The following is a 17,539-nucleotide window of genomic DNA, read 5'->3' as shown; positions in this document are numbered from 1 at the left end:
ATGGTATACAAAGTCATGTGAAGGGTGTGCCATTAAAGCCTTTCAGAAACAAGAAAACTACCTCTTAGTTCAGGCATGAGGAAATCGAGAGGGAGTGTCCCCCAAACCATGGTTTCCCTCATTTGCCATAATCAGTAGAAACTTTGGACTCTTCTAGCAGAGATTTGCAATAGAGCAAAACCTAGATACATAAGGCCATACAGTATGACGCTAAATAAAAGGACCTCTAGGATATAGAAACAAAAGCCATATAATGAGTGATTGTTGTCCTTAATGAGGGTGAGGTGGGGGGTAGGTAAATGGGGATCATATCAATGTATGTGAAGTAATGCACCTTCCATCTGGTGAATGTCATGTAACCCTTCTATTAATTACAATAAAAAATATATGAGAAAAACAACTAAAAAATCCCCAAAATGACAACACACCCTACATCCTGAGAATTTATTGACAAATACCAGAACAAAAACTGGAGGGTAGGAAAAAGGGTAGATAAATGAGCAATAGTTAATCAATGGGTTGATACAATGTTGGAAATGTCTTGGGATATTGGGTTACATAAATAAAAGAATTCAACTCAAAAGGAACTTGACAAGGCAAAGTTTACCTCTGTTGAAGGGTGTGCTACCAATGAGAAAATAAGGATACAAACACTGGGAAGGCAATCTATCTGTCCAGACTTAATCACACAAGCCTTGGACAAGCAGTCCATCTTTCCTGGTTTTATCCCTAAGGCATTACTGTCCTTTTTAATTGATCAGGGTAAGATTAACAATCTCATATGCTTGCCTTGTTTGAAAGGGGTTTGAAGTTCATCTGAGTGATCAAAACCAAAACACCTGGTCAAGACTTATCAGAAAAACAATTTTTACTCAGTTGGCATTCCACTACTAAATAATGACTAGATTCCCCAGGATATCAATTCTTATAACAGAATGTGGTTAACAGTATGAAACCTTTATATTTGCACCACTTATTGATCATGATTTATGTACTAGGCACTGCACTAAACCCTTTATATTTGGACAGTAATTGTTAGTAGTTCATGGATTTATCTGCATGTTGGTCCATGTATGTTAACATATACATTTCACTAGGACATTTTCATTCACTACAATTTGTTAAGTTTTCTACTTAAGAACATACTGTCCAGGTACTTGGGGCTCATGCCTGTAATCCTAGCTACTAAGGAGGCTGAGATCTGATGATCATGGTTCAAAGCAAGCTGGGTCAGAAAAGTCAGTGGGATTTCTATCTCCAGTAAACTACACAGGAAAAAAAAAGTCACCAGTTAGAGGAAAGAGCAAGAGCTCTTTGGGTTCCTTGGGTGAGGACACTGAGCCTATTCATAAAGTGTTCACAACTAATCACTTCCCAACAGCTTCACCTCCAATCATCAATAACACAAGAAGAAACTGAAGTACAGATTCCAAATGTAGCCTAGTGGTAGAATGCTTGCCTAGCATTCACGAAGTCCTGGGTTCAATTCCTAGGTTCCACCTATACAGAAAAGGCCGGAAGTGGAGTTGTGATTCAAGTGGTAGAGTGTCAGCCTTGAGAAAGCCCAAGGACAGTGCCCAGGCCCTGAGTTCAAGCCCCAGGACTGGCCAAAAAGAAAGAAAAAAAAAAGTAACTGAAGTGTAGTATTTCATTAAAGAAAATAGTTTACCACTCTAAGGAAATATCTGGGTAGCACAATTTTTATGTTGAAAGTTCATTATGTACATATCATAGCCTATTAACTAATCACATTATTTTACAAAGAGCAAGGAAGAAAGAAATCAAATATGGTCAACAGAATCCTGGACAACCCTGAGCAGAGCACCACATTGCAACCAACCACCTTCCATTTCCAACACAGCATGTTTTTAAACTGGGAGGAATCAGTTTGTAAACTCAGCACCAAGAATAGAGTAGACCCATTTTCACTGATGTGCACGGTTATTATAAAATTTTCAACTTTTTAAGTTATTACCTTGCTCTTCCTTTTCCTTTGATAACATATATCGAGTATGTACCACACCACCACATTATTGTAATGTTCTCCTGTTTATAAGAAAAATAATCTTCAACAGTACCTCATTTTTCTTTTTTAAAATAGCTGTATTAAAGTATCTTTTGGAGCCGGGCGTGGTGGCTCATGGCTGTAATCCTAGCTACTCAAGAGGCTGAGATCTGAGAATTGCGATTCAAAGCCAGCCCAGGCACTAAAGTCTTTGAGACTCTTGTCTACAAATAACCAATAGAAACCTGGAAGTGGTGCTGTCGCTCCAGGAGTAGGGAGGTAGCCTTGAGCTGAAGAGCTCAGGGAAAAAGCCATGGCTAAGAGTTTAAGCCCCATGAACAACAAAAAGAAAAAAAAAACATTTTTGGGGGGGCGGAGGGAGTTACTGTAAAGTAATGTACAGAGAGGTTACAGTTACATAAGAAGTGAGTACAATTCTTGTCAAACATTGTTTACTCACTCTCTCACTTCTCCTCTCTTCATCCCCCAAGTTACAAAGTTCATTTCCAACATGGTATCTTGTGAGTATCACTATTGCACTGATTTACCCTTTGTCCAACAACTGCTACTTCAACATTTATTGTACCAAATTACCAAATAATAATAAAAGCTGACAACTGGAGATAAGATGCTATGAACATGTGCATCTTTCCCTATTTGTTCCATTCAACTGAATATTGGAATGATTATCTTCCTAGGAGATAAAACACTGGACTGTCTACAATGTTTGTCATTTATTTTTACTGACCCCCATACTAGATCACCAAAAAACAAATAGTTGCCTACTCCTTAACCTCCTTCCTTTTTAACGTACAATTCTAAAATGTAAAAGATTCTAGAATCTAAAATGTTTTCTAAATGTAATTCTAAAATATAAAGAGCTAGAAAAAACAGGTTTAATTTACATTTGTAAATTCAAATTTACAGCAGTACTTTTCTAAATCCCTTTTCAAAATTCACCAAGAATTTTGTGTGGGTGATTTGCATGATAAAATTGGAAAACACATACACAGTTTTTTAAGCGTGAAGAGAATGAGAATTCTCATGTGAAGCTTTTTCACTCTTCATCCAGCTGTTAAAAGAACTTCCACTTGTATCTTGAATTTTAGCCTATAAGTCACCTGTAGGTATCATTTTGCCAGGAAAAAAATCTTCAATTGTATTCAGTACTCTCCCCACAATTTTTTCTCATGTTCCCACATCAGCTATCCATTGCAGTCACCTGTAACTAATCCTGTAACTCCTTTAAATAAGGGTCAGTTGATTCAAATCTCAACAACCCCCCCCCAGTTTAATGATGATGTAAGATAGCAATCAGATGGCCTGAACCTCCAAAATAAAGTTATAGATTAGGGTGCAGTGATCTAGTACTAGATGCTCAATCACCAGCCAGGTTTCAGATTTTCCCTAGAAATCCAGTATGGCTGTGAGTTTCCACAGCTGCATATCACTTTAGTTGCAGTAATGCTAAAAGTGATAGAACATTCTGGCCAACAACAAGTCCTTTGAAATGCCAATTCCACAGTTTCAGAATCTGTGCAGGCCGTTAAGAGGAAATCGCTGCTGTTACCTCAACTGCTTGGCACGCACAATCCTATCAGCATTTGAAAATGATGGACTCAACTTTCTGCAGAAGAACTACAGCAGGATCGACCGATATGCATCAGTGAAGAAACGTACTTTCCTTTTGTAATTAAAAACAAAAAAATCAGATCAAGATGTGAGGTTCTCATCACCATGGACACATCAAATTTAACATAAAAACAGAAGCGGTTTAAAAGTGTGCAATTAAGAACGCAGAATAACTTTGACAGGCCCTGCGGAGTCTTACCATGGACAAGGAAGAGAGCCATGAGCACAAGTCGACAAAATAAGGGGGCAAGTGGTTTTGTTTCTGTGGTGGAACACACACTTGGATGGGCTGCTTTCCCACTCGTCACCCTTTTAGTGACACAGGTGTGCAGAGCTCGGCTGCAGCTGAGCTTCGACCAGACCAGCGTGCCTGCCCTACTGTTTGTGGTGATTAAGGACAAGCTCCGTGGTTCCCAGTAACGACCCCAGTCCCCCCACATTCCAGACAGAGGCGACCTGGCTGGCCCAGGCACCGCCCACCAGCGCCAGCTCCAGCTTAAGGCCTCCAAAGCCCAAGCCGCGTTGCCTAGCAACGCGTTGGCGTTGCCTAGCAACACGGCCTAGCCCGCTGGAGAGAACCGAGAGGGTGGCGGGGAGGGCGGGGGGGGGGGGGTAGGGGAAGGAAAAAACCAAAGCCAATTCGCTCTCACCTCTTTTTTCTTCTGTCCTCCCCCAAGCTGGATGCACAGCAGCAACAGCAGGAGGAGGAAGGGAAAGCTCCCGGTGGACAGGTAACGCAGCCTCCGCCCCGCCTGTCTCCGGCGTGAAGGAGCGGCCCGGGCACCCATCGCCGCAGGGCTGTGTCTCCTCCACGCGCGGTAGCCGTGCGCGCCCAGCTCCTACCGCGCACCACACCGGCCAGGCCGGCTGCCAGGAGCCTCCTGGTTGGGCCCTCGGGGTTGGCAGGAGCAGCGACTTCTCCCGGGGAGCTGGGTGGAAACCGAGGATGCGGAGGAGAAGACTGGCTGCGCATCCGGTTCACAGGATGAAGGACCTGGGACGCGCGGGATTGGGGCAGGAAGTGGGCGTGGCCAGGACCGCGGCTCCGGGCACGCAACGCCGCACCCTCGCCAGGTCGGTTCCGCTGGACCACCCCCCCTCCAGGGCCTGGGGGCGTGCCCGGGTCAGAGACAGGTGATGGGCCTGAGACACAGCTGATGGAGGGGCTCTTTGGAGAACAACCACGGCCCCAACGCCCCAGCCACAGCGGACTGTCTTCTTAGCTAACAGAGTAGTGGAAGGAAAAACACCACACCCCCACCCACACCAGCCAAGAGCAGTCTCCATTAGCTTGGACCCACACAGCTGAGCCTCCCTCCGAGCCCTCTGAAGCATTCAATATACTTCATTCACATCCCCATGAATGCACTGAAGCCTCCCCACCGCCTTACAGTGGCTTCCCCAGCCAAGGGGCCTGATGTGCCAACCTGGACTCCATGTATTTCCTGTTCATCTTGTACCAATGTACAGAAGACTGTTCCAGCTGCTTGAAATATAAGAATGAATAACACTTCATCGGTTGTTTACAAATAAAGGCACAATGTGTTAAACTTCGCTGGTAGCTAGTTATTTTGATGCATATTATGTACCTATTTTATTATTACTTTATTATGTACCTATTTTTTACTTCCATGTATACATGAACACCTTCAATAATCTAATGAAACCCATAGATCTGGACTTTAAGTAGTCCCCCTCAAACACAATGCATCAGATTAAATGTATAAGATTCCTGGGGAATTATAAAATATTGTCAAAATTAAAATATTCATCTTTTCACATTGGTTAACAAATAGTTGTATTTGGGGACACAGGGCAGAAGTTAGATGTGAGAAACAAGGTGTCACTCAGTGAGATTAAAATTGACAAAGAGGATCAGAACTGATAAATAGGCAGAACAGCATGCAGAACAAGTCCTGCAATCACATGCAGTGTAGCAACAATTCTTTTTTTTTAAGATAGACACTTTAATCCAGAGAAATTTAATCTTAATTTAGGAATCTAGAGATGAGATTTATAAAGAAACCTGTTAAAAAATTTATACATTGAGGATCCAATATGTTAACACAGCTTCAGAGAGGATTACATTTTCATTGAATGCCACAAAAGCAAAGTACACGAAGCCTTCCAGTAGATTCCATTTAAACAAGTTTAAAAGCAATACTCATTCCTTCATTCATTTACAAATTATATATTTTTAGCATGTTTGAGTCATTAGCAAAGGAGATACAATTCAACAAATCATTTTATAAGTACAATGCATTTTGATCCTTATCATCATTGTCCCCCATTCTTTCCATCCCAAATCAACTTTATTTCATAGGATATTCATTGACTATTATGCTTACAACTCCCTAATACCACTCTTTATTCACCTACATCCCTTCACTTGGCTCCTATCCCTCACTGTTCCAGTGTCATTTTCCTGGTATCCATTTTGTTGAATTGTGTTATTTATTCTAAACATATCGTTCAACTTTTCCCCTGCAAATTCCATAGTTTGGTTAATACATTTCTGCATAATTTCTAGCAAAAATTCTTATAAACTTAGTAATTTTTGAAGCAGTAAGGTTCTAAGTTCATGATATCAGTCACTGTACTGTTATGTAGATGGCTAATTTGATCTACAAGTACTATTAATGCATATTGTGGCTTGTAGTCTATCTTTGAAATTATAGGAAACTAATATTTTTCAATGTACACTTCACAGATGTTCTGAAATTGCATGGACTCCAGAATCAGAATGCTTGCTTCATAACTTACTGGGTATGTTTCAGCATAATAATTCTTAAGCAAATAACACTCAGAAGAGCTAACTTTGAGTTAGGCAGCATAAAGTGTAACAGAAACATTAATGATGTAGCATAAACTAAGTATGGCATAACAATATATAAAAAAGCAATTTAGCTCTATAAACTAGGCTTATGTTGCACCACCTGTTAGAAAGTGATTTACACATCCATTTTATTATACCTCAGGCTTTTGATTTCTTGCTGTTATGTGCATATTTTGTTCATATTAGTTATCAATCCTGTTAAAATAAAAGGTTAAGCTAGTTAAATTTAGCAGATTTACTGAAGCAAAAAAACAATTAATAAATGTGACAGCATTCAGAAGAGATTCAATAAGCTCGGCTCCAATAGTATGAGCATCCAGCTCCATGAGGCTTAACAGAAAAACAAAGTGAGGAAATTATCTGAATGCCCACACCTATACGAATCTGAGGCATTTTCCTTATGTGTTTATGGTCTGATGGGAGGTCTCTGGTTGTATAAACATCAGATAGATGTCTGTTTATTGTGATTGCCTGTAGTTTCTTTGTTTTTTTCTTTTATTTTTTCCTCCAAAACAGTTAAAAAAATCTTTCCAGCTCAACTTAGGATGCAGTTACATTATATTTCCTGGTAAGAAGCTCAGGATAACTGCTTTCTGCTTATTTTGATATAGATAATTGTTTTTTCTTGGGGATCTGTGAAATAGCCAAGGCTGCCTGGAGGAACAATAATTCATGACATCTCACAATTCATTATTTACATCTAAATATGAAATCAGAATTTTAAGGCCTATGTCCAATTTGTAGGATTCTACATGTCAACTTTAGCTACTCACCCCTGTGTGACAAATAAAAAGATATGTGGCGACTGCATTGAAAGGAATTTGACCAAGTGGCAGACATAGAAGACATCTCAGTACATCTTCTACCATTGCTAGGTGTCTTCTAAACTACAGACATTTGCTTTATGATAAATAAGGAATGGAAGCAATATATATATATATGTATTTGCCTATGTATATGTATATACAATACTTACTAAATATATTTCATATATTTAATCATATATGCATATATGATTAAACTTCCCCACTCAAATATGTGGCTTGGTAGACCATTATCTCAGGCTTTGTCTCTGGAGGGATTCTGGAGAAATTGTTACCATTTAATCACTGAAGAACATTAAGAACAAGTTGGCAGGCAAGTTTTCCATCCTGAGGTTTTGTTCTCTTTCTTTGAGCAGTTTTGCCACAAGATCATAGGGGAAAAAAAGCCTTGTGTGTTTAAGAGGCGGTTTATTTTTTGTTACAACTTACTAATGGGTAAACCCCTCCTTTCCTTCCTGGAGCTCAGGGTGATTGCAAAGTGACAGAGTGACACATGTCACAACTCTAGAATGATGTGTCTGAGACTCATGGTCCTTCATGGTAGTTCCCTGGCCCTCTTCTTATAGCCATAGCTCACAGTTTCCTGTCTTCAGAACTTCACAGCTTTCATTGTCTGGGTAACTTCTGCTCCAAAAATCTCTTCTGCCCTAATGGCTTTCCAGAACTCTTCATTCAGAACTGTTCACTGCTACTTGCTACGCAGTGTTCATGTATATCTAGAAAGGGATTGCTGTAGGGGTATTTGTACCAATCATGGAAGACCTTTATGCAAATGAAGGTGTTGCTTATGTAAATCACAGGCTTTCTCCTGGTCAACCATGGCAAGTGGTTCCCACATAGCCTGGCTGAAGATGTTGGCAGGGTCATTTAGAATTCATCAAGGCTTGTGAAGACTAAAAGACTGTGTCACAAGCTGTTTTTGAAATAGGTCTGGAAAAATGCCTTCTGCAGCCCTAGTTGAACTTTTAACAGGCAACAGCTGTGGTCCCCAAGTCTCTTCCTCAAGGTATTCATGGAGTGTTCAGAGCAGCTGGGCTGAAATGAAGGTAATCTGGCTGGCTGCTTGCCTGAGTATCCTTTGCTCAAGACAATCAGGCCTTGAAAGCAAGGTCTAACAACTGTCAAGCGAGGCCCCAACATTTCAGACTATTTAGAGGAAAAAGCAACAATAAAATAGATGTTTACAATAACAGCTAATTAGTGACATTAAAAGTGATTTAATTACATCTAACAGAACTTAGAGTAAGGAATAATTTGTACTTTTTCACATTAGGGGAAATTTTCTTGTTTTGTTTGTTGGTGGTGGTCTTGTTTTATATGCAAACCTGGGACTCAAAATTGGTACCAAATGCTTTCACTTATTGGCTAGCACTTTATTAACTGAGCTACTCTCCAACCCTAAATTTATTTATTATTTTTTTGTGGGTTATGGGGCTTGAACTCTGGGCCTGGCCACTGTTTCTGAGCTCTTCAGCTCAACGCTACAGCCATACCCCTGGGTCTGGGCATTTTCCTAAGCTTTTCAGCTCAAGGCTACCACCCAACCCCTGGAGCTACAGTACCACTTCCTGTTTTCTAGTAGTTCATTGGAGATAAGAGTCTCACAGACTTTAGTGCCCTGACTGGCTTTGAACCTTGATCATCAGATCTCAGCCTCCTGAGTAGCTAGGATTACAGGTGTGAGCCACCAACCAGGCTTAAGTATATTTTTAAGCAAAACTTATAAAATTAAACTACATATAAAGGGATGATTAATACATTAAAAATAAATACATGTCATAAATACTTGTTAATCTCATTATTACTAGTGTTTACCATTACATTGAAGGTATGATTCTGTTTCACTACATTTTTCACATTTTGAAGACAAGGACTGTTTTATAGATCTTTGTTCCCCCTACACTCAACACAGTAGAGGATTTTGGGAACATGGGCTCAGTTAATGGACTTCTATCTCTTGCTGTCAGTATAACCTTAGGCAGACTGCTTCCTCTCCATGTACCTTGATTTCTTTCTTTTTTATTTTTATTGTAAAATGAGAACAATATTGCATCAGGAAGATGAAAGAACTGAGCACATGAAAATGTCTGAAGCAGAGTCTAATACCCTACCACTATTCCATATTAGTCTTCATTGGAATGGTAGGTGCTAAGAAGTGTTAAGGTTAACCCCTTCACTGTTCCAGATGTGAGAAAAACATGCACAGACCTTCTAGATGCTTCAGTTAGAAGAGTGTGGGGATCTGTGACAGTGTCCCCTTATTGCTGTGTGGATAATTGAATAGCTGGGGACAAGAAATTGAACATAATTTAGCCCCATACCCTTGTTACTGCATGTCACATAGAAATATAAACACTTTTGTACTCAGAAATATTACATAAATGACAACATTATACACAAGTTAGCATAAGTATAATTTCCAAAAAGCAATAAAGAGCAATGTTTTGTAATACTGAATAGTTAGAAATGCTTAGTCTTGGGCCAGAAATTTGGCCTATTGGTAGAGTGTTTGCCTAGCATGCAAAAAGACCTGAGTTCAATTCTTTAGTACAGAAAAACGCTAGAAGTGGTGCTGTGGCTCAAGTGATAGAACTCTAGCCTTGAGAAAACCTAAGTCCATTGCTCAGACCCTAAGCCCAACAACAACAAAAATAAATAATGCTTAATCTTACCTGTTTTTTCTAATTTCCCAAACCATAATTATAACATATATAAGTAGGGTTTATAGTCCACAAATAGGTGGCTATCCTTTAAAATGAATTGTCTATGATAAGGTCTTTAAAGGTATTTTAAAGTAAAGGTGACTTAATGTTGTGATACATTTCACTCGATTATTATTTTTTTCCAGGACTGGGGCTTGAACTCAAGGCTTAGGCACTGTCCTTGGACAATTATTTCTCAAGGCTAGTGCTCTGCCACTTGAGCCATAGGGCCACTTCTGGCTTTTTTTTTAAGTATGTGGTACTGAGGAATCAAACACAAGGTTTCATGCATGCTAGGCAAGCACTCCACCACTAGTCAACACTCCCAGCCCAACTCTTCGTAATTTTTAAATACCTCATTCAATACCTTCTTGACCTCATTCAATTATTTTTAAAGTGCAAGCTAAATACCTAAAATTGTAAAGTGTAATGTCTAAGCAAATAGAAACAATTGAATCACTTTCAATGATATTGTTAAACCACATCTTATAACATTAAATTATTTTTTCACATTAATTTAGTAGCGCTTACAAAAATTTTTGCACTCAATATATTCATTGTTCTTTGATTATGCCTTAGGGTATTTATCAAGACTAATATAAATTCATAATTTTTGCCAGTCCTGGGACTTGAGCTCAGGGCTAGGGCACTTGGGCTTTTTCAAGGCTAGAGATCTACCCCTTGAGCACAGCATCACTTCCAGCTTTTTCTATGTATGTGGTATCAAAGAATCTAACTCAGGTCTTTGAGTATGCTAGGAAAGCATTCTCTCACCAAGCCATGCTCCCAGCCCTATAAATTCATATTTTAAATACAGTATTGTAGTTAAAATTTGGTAAAAGATTTAAAAAATGGAATTATACTGCTAAAGAGCATGTACCTGCACAATTGGATTTTAACCTGTGTTTGTGTTAGGGATGTTTTTAGAAACAACCCCTGCATATTATTTGATTATATTGAATATTTGGTTATCTCAAACTAACAGTATTTTCTTTATTTATTCAGAATGTCTATGTATCTGGAGAGGCCAGTTCAGCATATGTTACAGCTAATATTATTTCAAGAACTTCTCATTGGTCAATAACTAAGGAATGAAAAGAGTACTAAGGAAAAAAACTGAAGAGAGGACTTGTTTTCTTAAATTCAACTCTATTCCATGACCTTAAGCCAAAGCCCATTCTCTGGCTACTCTTTGGAAAAAAGTTTACCTAGTCTCCAAAGGAAATTTTACCTTATCTTGATGAAATTATATAGAAGGGCGGTAAGGATATGAACAAATGATTGATGGCATTTAATACAAACAATCTAATAATATTTGAAAAAGAGAAAGGAATCCAAGAGGGACGTTGGAGTGTATAAAAACATCTCTGAGATTTTGGAAATAATGTAAGAGGGTCCCACAGAGCCAGCAAAATGTTGGAAAGGAACCTGAGAAGCCAGGTGAGAAGCAGAGATAATTTTTGCAATCTTTAGTATGGCAAACAAATTCTCTGGGCTTGGATAGATGTGAGCTTGCTGCAGAATGCTTAACAATGTATTTAGATTTGTGGTTCTTTGGGTTTAAAATTTCTGTAATTTGTGAGCATACAAATGACTATTCCAACATTGTCTGATTTATATTCAATTACTTCTTATTTTGAATCATATATAAAAAGTATGATTTGAACTTCCAAACTTAATAAACTGTGTGCAGAATTTCCAAGTTTAATGTTTTCTTCTCAATCTGTTTCCTACACTCATCAAATGAGGTAATAACTGACATGTCAGTAAGTTTATTGCATGAGTAAGTATTCATTTTAACCTTGTCATTTTTAAAAGTTTTATTGTAGGGACAATGTATAAAGGGGTTACAGTTATATTCATTAGATAATAGGTGCATTACTTCTCACACATTGATACCCCTTCTCATGTTTTTGTCCCCATTTCCCTCCACCCACCCCTCCCAGTCCTCTTTTTTTCCTCCTTCCCTACTTCAAATAAACATACATACAATATAACAGGTAACAAAGTCAGATAAACTAACAATATGAGATTAAACATAAGGGCAGAAAAAAAGAGAGAAGAGAAATAACAGTACATTAAGAACAACAATCACAAAAGCTAAACTGATTGTTTCCATATCCTAGAGAAATGTTCTTTTGAGTCTGGCTTACTTCACTTAATATGATTTTTTCCAAGTCTTTCCATTTTCTTATGAATGGGGCAATGTCAATCTTTCTGATGGCAGCACAGAATTCCATTGTGGATGAGTACCATATCTGCTTGATCCATTCATCTACTGAGGGGCATCTGGGTTGGTTCCATATCTTCTCTATAATAAATAATGCTGCAATGAACATTGTGCTAGTGGATTTAGTATGTCCTTCTTTCTGGATGATTGGGTAAATGCCAAGGAGTAGGATTGCTGGATCATAGGTGGGGAGCTCTATGTTTTGTCTTTGGAAGAATCACCATTCTGCTTCCCATAGTGGTAGATTGAGTTGACTCTCCCACCAACAGTATTGTAGCAATCCCTCCTGGCCACAGCCCTACCAGCATCTATTGTTATTAGATTTCTTGATCATGGTCATTCTAACCAGAGTGAGGTGGAATCTCAAAGTTGTTTTGATTTACATTTCTTTTATGGCCAGAGATGTCGAGCATTTCTTCATGTGTCTATAGACCATTCTTATTTCCTCTTCAAAGAAGTCTCTAAGTCCTTAGCCAACCTTTCAATGGGATGGTTGTTTCTTTGAGGATTTGTTTTGGAGAGATTGAATTTGTTGAGATGTAGGTATATTTTCGATATGAAGCCTTTGTCTGTTGTATAGTTAGTGAAGATCTTCTCCCACTCTGTGAGCTTTCTGGTTAACTTGCTAGCTATGTCACTTGCCATACAGATGCTCTGCAGTTCAGTGCAGTCCCATTAGTCCAAACTTTCTTTAATTTATTGTGGTTCTGGGAGATCTAGTGTATCTCCTATTCCTTCTTGTAAAGTTTTCAGGGTATCTGCTTTTATCTCAAGGTTTTTGATCTACTTTGAATTAATTCTGATACAAGGTGACATAGAAGGGTACAACTTTAGTTTTTACAGGTGCTTAACCAATTCTGCCAGCATCATTTGTTGAAGAGGCTGTCTTTATTTAATCCTATCTTTTAGCTCCCTTATCAAAGATTAGGTGGCCATAGGTCTTCAGGTTGATTTCTGGGTCTTCAGTTCTGTTCCATTGTTCCTCAGGCCTGTTCTTGTGCCAATGCCAAGCTGTTTTGGTTGTTATAGCTCTGTAATAGTGTATAAAGTTTGGTATTGATATTCTTCCAGTATTCTTCTTTCTGCTAAGGATTGTTTTTGCTATACAGGGTCTTTTATTATTCCATATGAATGTTTTGGATTGCCTCTTTTATTTCCTTAAAGTATGACACTGGGATATTGATGGGTATTTCATTGTTGAGGCACCTAGAAAGGAAATAATGAGATATCATGGAGACCGTCTCAAGAAATCAAAGCAGGGAATCCAGGGTACATGTCATCCTACAAAAAACCTCTGGTTCACCTCCTGGGATACATTTTAATTATTATTATTAGGTAGGAGAGCCATGGGATTTTGTAAATAATTTGTGAAGTATAGCGAATTCCTCTTCTAATAAAAAAACAGACATCATTGTAATAGAAGAACAATCTCAAGCAGATCATAACATTCTTAAGCAAATATCCCCAAGTTTTAAACTAGCTCTGCCCTTATCTTGAACTGTGCTAAATACCAGGGCCACTGTGCTTTCCTGTGCATGCCTCTCTATTCCCCTATGTGGCATTCTTGGCATTGTGCCTATGCATTCAGTCCAGTGCGCCTTTAAACCTTGCTTCAGGAGTGCAATGGTCATGAACAAGGTTGTTGGAGACATTGCTTTCAGCCTCCTGAGGAAGTAAGATTATAACTTGGCACCTGGCAGCTCACTAATGAGTCAGTACTTGTTGACCAGGAAATTTCTTTGCATTCATTAATTTGTTTTTTCCGTGCTTGTGAATAGAGTGGATTGCTAGATTTCTTCCAGGTTTGTTTGCTGCTTTGCAGATGACCTTTACTGTGATTGGCTGCTTAAGGATATAGATAGTGTGGGGTTTGCCGGGAGGAAACGAGAGGACAGAAGAAGACAAAGAGGAGAGAAGAAGACGAAGAAGGGAGAAAAGATGGAGAAGAGAGAGGAGAAAGGAGAGAGGCAGAGGAGAAAGGAGAGAGAAATAAACGACCTCTGCTTGCAGCGATTTGAGTCTGTGATCATTCCCAGTACTACTCCGAAGTGACGTGTCATTGCCGGGGGCAGCGACACATGGTGGCTTATATTTACAACTTAGCTATTTCAGAAATCAAGATCTGAAGGACCCACAGTGTTTGGACAGAAAAGGCAAAACTTTAGCAAGATACCATATCATAAACAAGTTTGATAGATGGCTTCACACCTTTAATCATAGCTACAAAAGAGGCCATAGAAAGAAGGATCATGATCAGAGGCTAGTCCTGGGTTGAAGGGTGAGTTGGGAACAAGGAACCAAGACATTCTGAAAGTAACTAATTAAAGATGAAGTGGGATAAAACTGAGAGCATGGATCATTGTAATGTGTGCCATGACATGGTAATACATTAGGAGATGGAGGCGTGAAGATCTAGAGCTGGTGGACAATCTAAGCTACATAGCAAGTCCATGTCTGTCAACAAGCAAACAAATGAAAATGACAATAGTAAAAACAGAGCCAAGTGCCAGTGGTTCACACTTGTAATCCAAGCTATTGAGGAGGCTGAGACCTGAGGATTGAGTTTGAAACCAGTCCAGGAAGGATGTCCATGAGACTGTCCAATTAATTCCTTCCCCACAACTAAAAAAAAAAGCTAGAAGAAGATCCATGATTTAAGTATTAGAGCAATAGCCTTGAGCATAAAATCTTAGGGACAGGCCCCCAGTTTGAGCCCCTGGACTAGCACACACACATGCACGCACAAATGAAAAGTAAAATATTCATCTGCTTGTCTCTGAGAGTAGACGTAGACCTTTCTACAATTAAATGGGTTCTTAGTCTATTTGAGTAATTAGCTTGAAATTCCTATAATTTATGATTAATTAGGTAGCTGAAAGTCTATAGAGCTGTAACAAAAAAGAGGTATTAAAATGCTGGTTAATGAAATAGACTTTGAGGATTAATATCAAAAGATATTAATGATTTTGCAATCTTTAGTAAGTTTAATTAGAATTTCTGTGCCCAAGTTTTCTTTAAAATGATCTTAAAATTAACCAACTAGGAGAATAAAACACAATCATTATTCTCAAAATCATGACTCTTCCATTATGCTTCAACAATTTAATTAAAAGATGAGTGATAAATCTTATGTCAGCAGATGTGTATATTAGAGCAAGCCGGAAACCAAATCAATGAGCCAAATACAGGACCACACAACACTGTTGTAATAATGTTTTGTTGTATAAGCAAAAGCTATTTTGTGAATTATTTGCATACAAAGATTTTGTTTGATGATTCAATTTTAGGATAGAGTTGTAATGTCATGGGCATAGTTCACTAAAACATTTTCAAACAGTATAATTTAGATGGATTCCATTTTAATGGAATTATATCAGCATTTACATGGAAATTTGAACATAAAGCTTATGCTTAATTTCATTAAAAATGAGAGATTGTTAGAATTTCTATATTTTGATATTCTAGCTGTATGCTAAAATGTCCCCTGCATTAATCTCTAGTGATGAAAAATCTGATTTAAACCCTGTATTTTCTGTTTTTTAAAAAATTTTAATGTATAGAGGGGTTACAGTTATAGTCACCAGATAGAGGGTGCATTGCTTCTCACACATTGATACCCCTTCTTATGTTTTTGTCCCCATTTCTGTCCATCCACCCCCTCCTCTCATCTGTTTTCCCCTCCTATTTCAAATAAACAAATAAACATATATGTAACATACAAGGTATGTTACAAGTCAGATACTGTTACAATATGAAATTAACCAAAGAGTAATACAAGAGAAGAAAATAAAACATTGTACATTAAGAACAACAGTCACACATAATTAAGCTCTTGTTTCCATGTCCTGGAGGTCCATTAATTTGGCCTCATCCTATATGGCCTTATGCATCTAGGGTTTGAGCTATTGTAATCCTCTGCTAGGAGAGTTCTAGGTTTGTACTAATTATTACAAATGAGGGAAACCATTGAGCCTATGTCCCTTTGGGTCTGGCTTACTTCACTTAATATGACTCTTTCCAAGTCTTTCAATTTCCTTACACACTGGGTGATACTCTTTCTGATGGCAGCATAGAATTCCATTGTATATAAATGCACATTTTTGTGACCCAGTTATCTACTGAGGGGCATCTGGTAAACATTGTATTTTCCTCTAAAAGTCCAAGTTTGCTACTAAATTCAGGTAACCATCCTTATAAATATATAGCCTATTTAATGTTTCTTTATCATTCTAGAAATAAAGAAAATGACATGCACATCATGGAAACAAGAGAATTATTTCATACCTCAAACAACCTGATACACCAAAGTTTCCAAAATGGTCATGGTGGCATGTAGGTGTAGGCCATTCTATTGTGGAAGTTAAGATGAGTGAACTACTCGAGCCGAGATGTACAAAGACAGCCTGGAAGGTGCAGGGGGTAGAAAGGATGGTGAAACGTTGGTAAATGGGTAATACTTTAAAGTTAGAGAAAGTTCTGTGTTCTTTTGTTAGAGTATAGATGATAGTGCATTGTGTATTTTTTGAAACCACAGAGAAGGATTTTGAATTTGTACACCTAAAAGTAATAGTATTTGAAGAGATGTTTCACTTGAACACTCCACAATGTATATATGTATCAGAATATCACATGGTACTCCATGTGCACGTAGAATTTAATGTATCCATTAACATTTTTTTAGCAAGGAAGCAAATTTTATACTTTTTTCTGAAATTAAATTAAATGAACACTCCAAATTTATAAACTATAATTTCAAACCATAGGCTCATTTTGAAGTGTAAGTGTTGAATAAATCTCAGTTTTACATAATGTCTGATAGTCAGTTGCTCATAATTTTCATTGTTCCACAAACACTGGAAGATTAGTGAATGACCTTTTTATATTATTTTTGCAAGTCCTGGGCTTGGGCTCAGGGCCTGAGCACTGTCCTTAGACTTTCTCAAGGCTAGAGCTCTACCACTTGAGCCTCAGTACCACTTCTGGCTTTTTTTCTATACATTTGGTACCTAGGAATCGAACCCAGGTCTTCGTGCATGCTAGGCAAGCACTCTACCTCTAGGCCAAACTCCCGGCCCCATGACCTTTTCATATTTCATGAGATTAATATGTTTAAATATAGCCTGCTAAATCAAAGGCGTTTCTGTCCCTTGGTGAACAAGTAGTGTAGATGTGAAAGAGAACACTTCAAGTAATGAATGGGGAAACAGAGTTTCAAGGAGGAGCCAAATGCTTTCAGCTCCAATTTATAAACCTACACACTTTAATTAAGAAAAGTAATCTGTATGGTAATAGAAAAGAGAGGAAAAATCA

The 17,539-nt window shown here is 38.3% G+C and overlaps 1 protein-coding gene across 2 annotated transcripts in view; it reads right to left on the bottom strand.

The window, feature by feature from the left end:
• Nucleotides 1-4,625, bottom strand: part of Tusc3 (tumor suppressor candidate 3) — a 127,762-nt gene extending 123,137 nt beyond the window's left edge. The window contains exon 1 of one of the 2 annotated variants that reach the window (XM_090353990.1): nt 4,288-4,625. In XM_090353990.1, the coding sequence (XP_090210116.1) occupies nt 4,288-4,425 (138 nt within the window). In that variant the 5' untranslated portion in view covers nt 4,426-4,625. The remainder of the gene's footprint in view (nt 1-4,287) is intronic. The other variant, XM_090353989.1, reaches the window with a different exon arrangement.
• Between the last annotated feature and the right edge of the window lie 12,914 nt (nt 4,626-17,539).

Source organism: Megascapheus bottae, chromosome 20 (assembly GCF_031878675.1).
Source record: "Megascapheus bottae isolate mThoBot1 chromosome 20, mThoBot2.hap1, whole genome shotgun sequence".
In the NCBI taxonomy this organism is placed as follows: domain Eukaryota; kingdom Metazoa; phylum Chordata; class Mammalia; order Rodentia; family Geomyidae; genus Megascapheus; species Megascapheus bottae.
Note: the sequence above shows the minus strand (reverse complement) of the source record. Positions and strands in the feature narration are given on the sequence as shown.